At 36.5% G+C, this 13,108-nt stretch overlaps 1 protein-coding gene across 2 annotated transcripts in view; it reads right to left on the reverse strand.

The window, feature by feature from the left end:
- PHIP (pleckstrin homology domain interacting protein) overlaps positions 1 to 13,108 on the reverse strand; it is a 95,782-nt gene that overhangs the window by 44,895 nt on the left and 37,779 nt on the right. For both annotated transcript variants that reach the window (XM_031057132.1, XM_031057131.1), the window contains exons 12-14: positions 8,194 to 8,322; positions 2,958 to 3,183; positions 1 to 74 (exon numbers count right to left, since the gene is read on the reverse strand). The exon at positions 1 to 74 is cut by the window's left edge and continues 40 nt beyond it. In XM_031057132.1, the coding sequence (XP_030912992.1) occupies positions 1 to 74; positions 2,958 to 3,183; positions 8,194 to 8,322 (429 nt within the window). The remainder of the gene's footprint in view (positions 75 to 2,957; positions 3,184 to 8,193; positions 8,323 to 13,108) is intronic.

Genomic DNA, 13,108 nt, shown 5'->3' on the forward strand with positions numbered 1-13,108 from the left:
CTGAAGTCTTTGAATCATGCTATCCAACGGACTGATTTCTTGATTTGCTTGCTGACTAAGAACTTGATTCAATCCTGTGAAGTAAAATATACAGAACAACACACAAATGTAAATTTCTAGGAGATTAATGTTACAGACAGCTCATCTAAGTTTTAGCTTTTAAACAAGTACAGTAAATTATCACATGTAGCTACAAACTAATGCTTATTTTTCTAACAGCCATTTCTTAAAACAGGACAACTTCTTTTCTTAATATATTTGAGAGCATTATATTTTCTGGAGCAGGGTCAAGATGACCACACTTCACTTCTATTAAAACGCTAAATTTGATCAAGTGCCAGCAAGCCACAGAAGCTTAATACAACTGTTGTTTGTCAGCTCAGTCAATGCAAATTGTTCAAATGCAAGATTAGCCTGCCTCAAATGCATTAAAAAACACTTTATAAGCTTCAATGAAAGAAACACATCAAGAAGGTCTAACTGAATTAGAAAATAATTATCTATACTGTAGAAAATGAAGCAGTAAAAATGTTTAATTGAGCTCCACATGGACATAATGACTGCACAGATCAAGTAATGTTCATTTTCTTTTTATGTAAAACAGCCAAGAAACCTCCTTTTGGGTAGGTCTTGTGAATAGAAGATGGGAAACAGTTCCAAAGAAGTGATTACAAGGTGATAATACTGTTTCTGAGCAGCAAGCAAAATACACAGCACATAAGCATGAACACCACAAAACCTTTTCATACTTATAATGATCACAAAAAACAGTTAGAGAGGTATAGAGAAAAAGACAAGGGTTACAGTACTGATTCAAAAAGAAGTCAGACATCTCCACACAGAATAGTGAGAGGGTGGAGTGGAATGGTGGGAAGCTCTAGTCAAGAGAAGCAGAACTTGCAAAATTTTGTAATGAGGAATAACAGTGTTCAAAGAAACAAGATATAGAGACTATTTTTCCAGCATGATTCCAAAGAAATATCACAGTACAAACTGCACTTTGCAAGATCAAAGACTAGATATTACAGTAATCGTGCTATGAAATGAAGAGCTTTGATTATGTGGCTGAACAGAAGCTGCTATCTCTTAACAGTATGCAGAAAAAAACAAATATTTAAGATAGTGCTCTCAGGCTTTAAAGGTTATTGAAGTCAACATCCCTAAAGCAGTAGAACCTTGGAATAATAGAAAGAGCTCTGGTATAACTACAGTTGGATGTTTTCTGAGTCAGGTAAGTGAGACATTAATTTGCCAATTTCATGAGCAGACAACTGTCTACTGAGAACAATGGGAAATAATACTAATAATCCAAGAATGATCTTAAATAAGGAAACTGCTCTCTAAACAAAATTAATGTTTTTATGTATCTAGCCTGTGAGACAATGCCTTAGCAAGAAGCAGCAAGTGGTTTCTTTTTAAATGCAATAATGAAGACACTGGTGTATACTTGATTTTTTCAAAACATCTGGTTTAAAGGAGCTTCAAGTTCACTAAGGCAGTAAATCAAGTATGACTATCTGAATTCCCCCTACTCTTAGAAATCCCTACAGAAAACTTAAAAAGAAATGAATGGTCAGTGCTCTGAGTGAGATGCATCAAACTCCACAACAAAGCTTCAGAAAGAAAAGGAACTTTCTTAGCAGAAGGGAACATATAAACTATATAAATGTTGTTTAGGTCTGCATACAACTGCATTGTTGCTATATTGTAAAAAGGTTGAAAAATGTCTTGTGTCTGTCTATCACCTGTCAAGCTGATGGATGGCTCCCTGCTATTAAACAAAATGCTATGGACATCATCTTCCTATAGGCATTGATGTGTCATGCAGACAGATCACTAAATTTAGTTTTGTTGGGTCTGTGGGTAGAGCTTAACTTGTTTCAAGATACATTGAAGAATGTGCCCAGGACATTTTGAAATTTGGAGAATTTCACAATGCAATGGATTCACACTTTAACTGTAACAATGAAATAAAGTCACATCCTTCCCTAAAAATAAAATTTTGTTTCATAAGCCACTAAGAAATTTACATTCACCAGGAAGGATATTTTCCTTCTTACAGTTGCTTCTCAAGTAACATTTCTTCTTGTAATTTTGGAGGAAATATGGAAATCCTCCCCTAAAAATGCTTAAACATTCACTGCCCCGTAATCCTGAGATCTACAAATAAGGATAAAGAAATTTTTTGGTAAAAACACTCTCAGTTACCTTCCTGGAATGTCTGACACACCACAGGTTTAAGTATCGTGAACATATGAACTACAATTTATATCAACAGTCAGTTTTCATATATTTTCAAGAATATCCAAATAGTTAACAATGCTTATTTTGAAAACATTTAAAGCTACTTTCACCAGTCACCAGTTGGCTTATTCATACTAATATCAAATTTGTAACATATAAGTAGGCATTATTTTTCCATCCCTACCCATGTGAAACACCTTTAGGCAGTTTCCAACAGCCAGCCACCGGCCCAATATATGCATGCTCTTCTCATGTCATGTGCATGAGAATAAAACTTACAAGGAACTTCCTACATTTTACGTCTCTTTCATGTCTTTAGTTCTTTAACCATATCACCAAAGCTTAAGAGATGTTCTTGTAAGTGTTACCTTTTCTAACTGATCTGTGGAAGATCAGTCTATTTCCTAGGTTTTCTAAAGCAGGAAATCTTATCCCACAGAGACACCTGAGAGGTTCACACAACATTATACATTGCTCCAGTAATGAAACGAACTCTGAGCTAACTGGTGTTGTAGCATCAACAAGTGCCAACTTGACTTATGACAATAGTGTAAATGAAATTGTCACAAGCAACCAGTGCCAAAGACATTGCAATTCTTCCACACTACATGAACTACTATGCCCATAAATGAAGAAAAAGGACAAAGTGAAAGTGTAGAACAACTGAAGGTAACAAGATAGACTACTGGTCAGTGAAGTTAAATTTTCCATACCTGAAGATGTCACTCCCATCTGAGGAATAAGCTGTTCCTCCCTGCAGTTCTCACGACCAGGAACTAGTCTTTGATACCTTGCAGGATGAGGGTTGCCATCCACATCAACCAAAAATGGGGGAGGCATAAGGTGTGGAGCCTGCTGTGTCTGTTCATCCAGGACAAAGTTGTTGGCATCACGGATAAGGGGCCGATAATCACTATGAAAGAACATCTGATCTGCTATCTGTAAACAAAGTCATTTTGTAATTTTTTAAAGAACCTATTACAAAAGCATACAGAAGAGAACTGCCAAGATTATTTTTAACAGTGGTACTCATGGTCAGTTTTGCAAAAAAACAGGGCTATAAGCTGATGTGCTTATTTCAGTTTAAAGGGGAAAATTTAATGACTCCATTATTATTTTGTTTCAAAGTACTCTTTTCTATGTAACACTGCAAAGGGAATAATCCACATGTTTGAGGGTGGAAAGCATTTAAATAATAGGGGAATGGGGTGATATTTAATTACTAGAAGACATCTGACCAAATACAGCATTAATGTATTAATGTTTATAGGTTTATAAACTTTCTTCTACAGTCTGAATATATGAATAAATTTTCTGATAATAAAAAATTGTGTCACAGACTTATGAGATATGGTGCAGGCAGAAGACTAGGAAAAATATTTATTGCATGAGAGTATTGCCAAATATTTTATCATCAAAATATATATATCCTTACTATAATGCTAGATATCAGAAAAAGTTTCAGTTGATAAAATAAAACCAAACTAAAAACTGAATTTCTCACTATTTTTTCAAAATAAAAATGGAAGTTTTCTTTTTTATTTCTGTCCACCTGCTCCTAATTTATTATAGATGACTTTCCACAGACCCTCAAGACTGAAGAACATTTTTGTCCAAATAAATATAAAACTATGTATGCTCAATTCCTCGCTGGTACAGGTATCTCAGTATTGAGCAATAAGAAAGATATTGAAGTGCAAGGAGAAAAGAAAGTGAATAGGAGAGCAGTTGATGCATATACTACACATCCCAGAACCACCTACTGGCAAGCAAACCTTGTGGCAGCTCATGTATTCAGTTGAACTGAATGAACAAGTGAAAATCAAATCATAAAATCATCATTCACACAAATTAAGATTTCCAGTGCAGTATGAAAACAATTAAATGATTGCCTCAATGTATAGAGATCTCAAAAAATCTTGTCTTTGGAGCATGGAGAGAGGAATGCCCAAGTTGTCATAGAACATCCTCTAATTTCTGGAGAGTATGCTCTATCAGTACCAATCCATAACATGGTTTCTAGTAATTTGTTAAGTAGAAATCAGTAAGGCAGAGATCATAGCAGCTACTCAGAGGTCTGGTCTCTCAATGATAAATGTCCCCCACCCTGGAAGCAAGAAGACCAGGAACAAAGATGACAACAAACATTTGTCAATTACAACATCAGAACGTGCATCCATATGATATGGATTTTAAAAAAAGAATTAGGAAAAAATCAGAGATCTCATGGGCTCTAGACCTCACAAAAGCTCAGAAAAATAACAACAGGAAGAAATCTGAAAGATACAAAGAAAGATGCAGTGGAAAATAATTCACTTCAGAGATTTAAAAGACTACTCTTACAAAATACATATGGACAAGGTGATATCCCACTGCAGTAAAAAAGCTGACTGGATGAAATCTTGCTGCCAGATTCTTTGTTAACAGAGGCTGAATGAGAAAGATAAAAGTGCTTTCATGTGTCGACTGACAGAATCAAGGCCTGATGAACACCTTTGTTTCTTCATCTCACAATAGCTCAATATGACAGAGACAGAGGTCCCCAAGGAGGACTTACAATGTCTGTGAAAATCATAATATAATATGCATTACTTACACCTAGTATAAGTCTTCCTGCCAAGTACTTCCCACACTGAGAAAAAAAGTTTTAAATGGCAAGGTCATACAACCTGTGAGTTTTATTATGTTGTGTCTTGGCTGTACAGTGTAGTCTGCATCCCAGGTTTTGTGAGCAAAGGGAAGATCTGGTACAAGATCACAAGGGACTTTGTTGCAATTACACCTGTGTGTACCCTATATTGCAATCAAGTATAATAGTATAAAAAATAACAATTTTCTACTCCCTAAGATAATGTGGCATTTCTTGGAGAACACAGACTCAGAACAACTCTCAGGTAGAATATCCCTACTGGAATCCAGGAAAATGTCTTATTCTGAGAAAAATCAGAAGAATTAGACATTCCATCAGAAAACCAGCCAGAAGTATTAACAATGAGACTTATTTGTTTATATACTATTAGAGATCAAATTCATGACAATGAGATGATATCACATCATCATTTGCGTGAGAGTCTTCTTTTCATATGACTTCACAAAACCAGCTTGGGAATGAGCACAAAAGCTTTCCACAAGGTCTGAGCTCCATAGATAGATTCTCCTCCAACTACACATTCAGAATGCTCACCTTCTCCAAATGGGCACAGTTGCACAGAGGTTTTCCCCAGTACTGCACCAATCCACTGTACAGGAACTGTCAATTTGCAGGTGACAGTGCTTGGTTTGGGCAGTCTACAGGAACAAATGCCTTAGAAAGCTCAGAGATCACGTTCCCCAGGAAAGTGGCCACGGCACCAAGCCTGCCAGAGTTCAAAAAGCATTTGGACAATGCACTCAGGCACGTTATGTGCTTTGTGCAGAGCCAGGAGTTGGTCTTGATCCTAGTGAGTCCCTTCCAACTCAGAATATTCTATGATTTAAAATCAACAGAATAGTACCTTACACTCTAGAACTGCTAGTCACTCCTGGCCAAGCTTCCACCTAATCAAGAACTTCTGAAGTGCACATGCCCTGCTGACAGTGATCTTGCAGCACATGTATTCTTTTTATCTTCCCCCATAAAAGAATTACTTCAAAATATCATCCCAAAAAAAAAAAAAAACCCAAAAAAAAACCAACCACAAAAAAACCCATAAACCCCAAACAAAAAGCCTACACCCCACCCCATTCACCTTCATTGTGGCCAAGATCACACCACAGGGCAAAGAAAGCCTAGGCATTGGTTCCAGTCAACTAGGAAGTGTAGATACTATCAGAACATAACATGAAAAAGCAAAGATGTAGAAAAATAAGAGCTTGTTCTCTCAGTAGAATTAACACCATCTCAGCTATAATCACTGTCAATTCCAAAATGCAGGAATACAGGACAGGTTGCCACCCTTCTCTCTTCTGTAAAATTAATTTCCCCAGAGATAGGAAACACTTTAAAGGCCAAAAAACCACATATCCTACCAGATCATGGTCTGACAAGATGTCTGAAACCCTCTCCAGTATCCAAGGGGAGAAAGACAGAAAAAAACCCCGCCATCTCCAGCACCTACCTACCTGTAGTAACATTCTCTCATAAATCAGGTCAGTCAAAAGCAGAGGTGAATAAACCACACATGGAAGACACCAGATACTTCCAAGATGGGTTTTCTGTGAGTGGAAGACTGAGATTAAAGTGGTAACAAATAAATCCTATTTGCTTCCATTTCTGCTATGATGAAGAATGCCAAGAGTAACATTGGCACAGCAACCAGGTAGAGGATTATTTTAAATAATTCAATAAGTGAAAAGTTTAAAACAATCTTTTCTCAGGGGCTGCAGCAAAAACCCCAAGAGAGCCAAGGGTCTGTAGAATTCAAGCAGGGAAAAGCAACTGCATTCATTCTACAAACACATTTAATCTTTCACAGGTAAATTCTCAAATAGCAGCATAAAGGAAAATTCTGATCTATCATAGCAAAGACCAAAAGACTCACAGTTTCAATTTAATTCCCAGCATTTCAAAGTAGCAGAGAACTAAATTCCTAAATTCTTCCAAAACAATTGGAGAGAAAAAGAAACCTGAAACAATCCACAGATATGGTGAGAAAAATGCTCCTATTACAACAGCCTTTAAAGTCTAGAAGAGTAAGAATCCTGAAACACAAAGAAAACTATCTGATAATCCTGATTTTCCTTGCTTGTGATGTCTCTACTGTTTTATTTGGAATGGAAGGGGAAGTGCACAGATAGTAATAACTGAGGGACAGCAACAGCAGCTTAGTAGTGAGGAATTCAAACCATAGTTGAGAAACAAGGAGAAAAACTAAATCTCCAAATGCAAATCCTTCTGTAAGACTACAGAAAGAAATTCAGTAGCTTACAAGATAAAGATTAGAATTCCTTTTGCACTCCGCCCTCAGGTCCCTCTGCACTGCTGTTTGCCAAAATGCTTTCAAAACCTGCCTGAGTCCAAAGATCCAAAGCAGAAGGCAAGATCCAAAATACAGCACTTCACCAACAGCATTCAAGTGCCAGCTACCAGAAGCACAGATGGAAATGGAGCAGATAGGTCTACTTAAGTCTTAGGAAAAGGGAGAAGAGACACACCTCATTTCTTTTCTGGGTGGTAAATGAAGAACCAAGAACCTGTGGACACTCCAAACCTGTATGGTTCCCAGAGCACATTCCTCCACAAAGGAAAATAAACAACACCACATATCTTTACAGTCATGAGGGTCTGTGGCAAGACACCCACACTCAGAATACACGATGTAGACTATTAGAATAGACATTAGATAATACACATTAGAATAAAGATATAATATTTAAATCACACTAATGGTGGAATACTGCTGTGCAAGCACAAAGGTATTCATGATGGTACTTCATTAGCAGACATAAAATTGCATCACTAAAACAAGCATGTTTTATGTAAATAATTCTCTCATAAGCTATACAATATTTAAATACAGATAGCAGGAACTAGTTCTATTACACACCCATTTTTTAGGCCTAGTTAGGAAGCAGAAAAAAAATTCAAGTAGAATGTGTAACTATTATCAGTTCCACTGTAGCTTATTCCCATCATCCATGTCAATCCATTAGTAGATATTTGTAACTTTGTCACTTGAGAGTAGACAGTGACTGGTTAATTTTGAATTCTGGTTTTAAATTATCATTATTATTATTATTATTGCTATTATTTTGAACTTCCCATGTAAACAGTAGCTTAACAGAATGTTTCTATAATTTAAAAAAAAGACAGTGAAAGAAACCTCATTGTCAACAAAAGGGATCCAAAACATCCCATATTAATGGCTCAAAATTGTGTCAAGACACACCCCCTTGAAATGAAGCTCTGAAGAAGTTTGCACAAATGCATTCAACACAGAAAAACATTTTGATTTACATTTTGCACTGTACCTTGTCATATTTGCTACTGGAACCAAAGCCAAAAATCAGAAGGTGACCGTGAGAATCAGTACATGCAAAATGCTGTCCATCAGGAGAGCACTTGCAGTCGAAAACTGCACCATGCCCTTGTCCTTCAATCTGAAATACATCAACATACAAAATAATTAACAGAAATTAATAATTTTCAATTAGGATTCTCAAACTGTGGTGCTGACATTGAAATTTATTATAAAATCTGTATGACAGTATACTGCTAGATGGAAGTTATTTTAAAACAAAGCTTACTTTTTTAGCTATTCACTTTTCAGTGAATTTTGTAATAATGCTCATGAAAGATTCCAAATTGATAGCAGTAGAAACTGACAGACTTTATCCACAAAGCAGGCACAGTATAGGAAGTGAAAATAAAAGCTTCCCCTTGAACGTCCTGCTAATGAGCCTAACCAGAGAGCTGGGCCCAGATCAGGGCTTAGTCACTACACCCTTTCCATCCTCTGCCTTCTTGCTAAGCTGCCCCAGCAGCAGTGGCTGCTGCGGGGTGTTCCACAACACCTGCCCCCTGGAAAACGCACTGACATAGACAACCCACATTACACAGCTTAGCAACTACCTGTTTCTGTAATTCCTACTCCTAATTTATTGGAGTGGGGAAGGAGTAAATTTGCGTAAAAACTCCACCTTTTATAGGAGAACTGCAAAGATTTTAAAAAAGGAATTTTTACCTGATACTCATTTTCTGTTTTCCAGTTCCATTAAGCCAGAACAAATGGGTTTTTGTTTTTCCCTGCAACCTGTCAATCAAGCAGAGGTGACCAATCACCACTCTGAATTTTCATGTCTTCAGCACCTCTTCAGAAAGCCCCTTTCTATTCTCCCCAGCAAAGCACTTTCGCATTTTCTTTAAAGAGACACCAAACAAAATGCTTTCCCTAACTGTGGCACACCTATATATCGCCAGGAAAGGGGGAAAAAAACAAAACAAAACAAAAAACAATGATATTCAGCCTTCAGACAATAACTTCTGCAGCACCTTCCAGAGGCCATCAGCATTACTTTAAAAAGTTAACAAAGCCTCAAAAATCCTGTGAGATATGTACTGTTTTCACTCTCTTACAGGCTGAGACAAAGGCAAGAATTCTAAATCTTTTCCCCACAGTCTTACAACATATCCACACCCCTGCACATCCCCCCAGCGAGAGAGGCTGCTACATCTATTGCTTTCAGGTCTTTCTCACTACAGGTAATTTCCCTAAATGTCAAATGAGTTTCTGGACTAGCAAAAGAGGACCACAAACCAATGCAAGTCTTACGTTCTGTTTTGCCCATCATTCCAGAAGAAATGAACAGAAGTATCTCACAGAAAGGGATGGAAAATAAAAACAGAACTTCAAGCAAGTGACACTAACATCACAGCAGTCAGGAATGCAGAATTAATGTAGTCTAAGCAAGATCCAACTACCACAGCAAAGTTACAACTTTGTGCTGCTTTTTGCATATAGAAAGCTCACTGTATTAAAGGGAGACAGTCTGGGAAAGCAGGTGGAAAGCAGACAGAATTTCACCACAATAATAAGCTTTGCAGAAACACAGTTCAAAATTGGAAAAGAAATTTTATACGTAGATTTCTGTTCCCTTACCCTTCTTCCAACAAAGGAAACATCAGTATCAAGCTTCCTAATGCTGAAGTCCTTCATAAATAGAATTTCATGGTTCAGCCTAAGTTTTTACTACCTTTTGTTTTACAAGGAAAACAATACATGTTGTGGGAAGAACTATTTGCTAACCATGGTGAGGGGAAAAATATAAACAGAAGGAAAAAAATCCAACTACTAAGATGATGAGTTTTTTAATCCTTTCCATCAAGAAATGGTTTGGATGGACCATTTTCAAGAAACCCCCGGAAATTAGAGTCTTATTCAGAAAACATTCCCTTCTTATGTAAAGAATAGTGTTCAACTATTTGGGGACAAGTGCAGTGCAAATAGTTTTAATCTAAACGTGCCCAGAATTTGGTTTTAAAAAGTGCTTCCAGAAAGGGCAACTCTAAGACCTTTCAGCACAAACCTTCAAGCCTGAAGTACAAATACTTGGAAATAAAGATTCTTATAGGAACAAAAACTACCATTGAGGATAACCTTCCAAGATATAATTACTTTTCTAAATTAAAGAACAAAGTCAACCAGAGTGACCAGAGAACCAAATTCTACCCAGTAGAATTTTCTTTTCAATAAAACTATTTCAGGATTAATAAGTGACAACTCACAATAGATATTTTTTTCATAATAAAGCTAATATAGTCATTTGAAATGGAAACTAAACATTAAGTTGCAAAAAGGGAAGCTGTAGTAAATCAGTGAAGCTGTTACTTCAGCAGGTTAGATAAAGAATTTCAGCAAGAAGGAAGCTACCTTCCCCGTCCATCTCTTTTAAATCAAAGATGCAAGAACTACATAAAGACTGTATCCCAAGAAGATTTAGAATGCTTATTCTGTCTTGAACCTTCCCCTGCTGCATATAAGGATATCAATTGTGAAGGGAAAAGACTGCTCAGGAGTGCAGAAAAAGCACTGGTTAATTAAGAGCTGTCATAGAATCACAGAATTATGTGAGTTGGAAAAGACCCTTAAGATCACATAGTTCCAACCCCCTGCCATAGGCAGGGATACCTTCTAGCCCAGGTTGCTCAGAGCTCCATCCAACCTGGCCTTGAACACTGCCAGGGATGGGGAGCCCCCAGTTTCTCTTACATCCCGTTCCAGTGCTTCAACAAAGGCTGTGTCACAACAAAAGGCTGTTAAAAGTGAACAAGACACTCCTGGTAGCAAAGCAGGTAGCAAGGATTTTTCAGCTAAACAGGGAAGAACCAGTGATGCTATACAATGAGGATTAAGTAAAGATTATTTTTAGTTTTAGTTCCAAGAATGAAGAGTCCGGTTTGCCCATATTTTCTCTAGCAAGGAAACATGTGGACACTGGTACATCCAGAATGGAGGAAAGATAATGAAATAAGAGAATGAAAAAGGGAAGACTTTTCCTCTCAGTTTTGAAGAAAGCTTATTGTTTGCCCCAAACCAGGGAGAATAGAGCTGTCAAGCTTGTACACAAAGTAATGTCTTAAATGCATAAAAATTATTTGTTGTATGGAAACAGAACAATAACACTTACATAGCAAGCTCAGTAATAAGCCTTTTTGACCTGTTATCAATAGATAGTATGAAATAGCTAAACCCTACTTTTCAAGAAGAGTATAAGACATGGAAGAAAAAGTAAAAAATTCAAATAAGATGAAAAATTAATAGAGAGTACCAGAGAAATTTAGGAGACTTTCTTCAGAAAAATAACTAATTTTTCAATGCCAAGAAAATATAACTCATTCAACCTAGCTAGATTTCAAAGGCATGATACTTAAACTTGATTGAAATGATTGTGATTAGTAGGAGAAATGCAGAGTAGACAAACTTAATAAAGAAAGGTTAACAAGTTACTGATTTCGGAAAGACATACAGAGCTAAAAGGATGTTATTACTAAAGTTTTTCAAGACAGGCCTTTCTGTTATTGACTAAATAAAAAATAGGAGCCCTTTGATGAAATGAACATTAGTGAATTATCTACTGAGAACAAATTCGGGATAGCATAAATTATATCAATTCAAGCAATTAAAAGCCAACAGGACAAAATGCAAAAGAGCATGAACCTAATAAGATTATTAGAAATAACTTACTAGCACATTTACTGCCAGAAAAAAAATAATGAAACTCAGTCTGCATAAAATAACACTACACATTTCTAAAAAATCTTCCACTACTAGTCACCAGCACAGTTTAAAAAGACAAATAAAAATCAGTGAACTAAAACCTCTACTAGCCTGAGGTAGAATCCATCCTTCATGTTAAGGAACTGAGGCAATTAGTTGGAAATACAGGGAAAAAGATCGCTGTGTATTCTTTGCAATATATTATATATAACACAGCAGCAAAATGAAAACTGCAACTCTAAACCAGACCAGAAGTGCACCCAGAAAAGAAAGTGCATATGTGCGAGACAAATAGACAATGCTAAGAACAAAATCTTCCAAAGCAGTACACATTTTTTCCTTCCCAGGTTCAAGATGAATAAATTCTAAGAAGAACAGCTACAGAGTCACTCATCATGATAACACAAAATTTAAGAGCTCAGCTTCTCTATACGAACACTAAGGACAGAGGACTATTTTGTATGACTATACTAAAAGGCTTGCAGCGGGAAGAGAACTACTATACTAAAAGACCTTAAAGAGGATGAGAACTTCTCTACTTATATTCATAGGAACAAATGAATCTAAGTTACAAGCAATATCCAGACTTGAAAATTGAAATTAAGATTCTAACAAAAACAATGGTATGCTAGAACAAATTTCTGAAACTAGCAAAGAAAGCAGCACTAATTATTATTAAAATCTCTTTTATAAGTGATGAAACTACATCATAACTGCTCAAGTCAAACCAGCGTCCAAGTATCTGGAAGTTCCTTTGTAGGTTTATGCTCTCCTTTGCTTTAAGGAAAAATCTTCAGTGACAACATGCCAAAAACTTCTGTAAGCCAAAAACTACCTACAGACTTTCTGCAAAGTTAAAGAAGGTTGCTACTCATTTGGAGGAGTGGAAAGCAGACTTACTTTTTAAGCCAGTTTATAAAAATTAAAAAAAAAACAAAACAGCAGATCTTCTACACTGCTCCCAGAGCAGTAACAAGAGATGAAATGGTAGGAAGAAAACAGGGAATAATTAAATTCAGAGTAACATATTTACTAAAAATGTTTCTATCCTCCTACCAGCCAAGTCAGTTATTTATTCAGGAATGCTGCATATGTCTGGAGAAAAAAATCTATCAGTTAAAAGGTCTGATAGGTCACCCACCCTGTGGATGCCTGAAGTTATATAAAGG

This window comes from Geospiza fortis, unplaced genomic scaffold (assembly GCF_000277835.1).
Source record: "Geospiza fortis unplaced genomic scaffold, GeoFor_1.0 scaffold190, whole genome shotgun sequence".
Taxonomy (NCBI): domain Eukaryota; kingdom Metazoa; phylum Chordata; class Aves; order Passeriformes; family Thraupidae; genus Geospiza; species Geospiza fortis.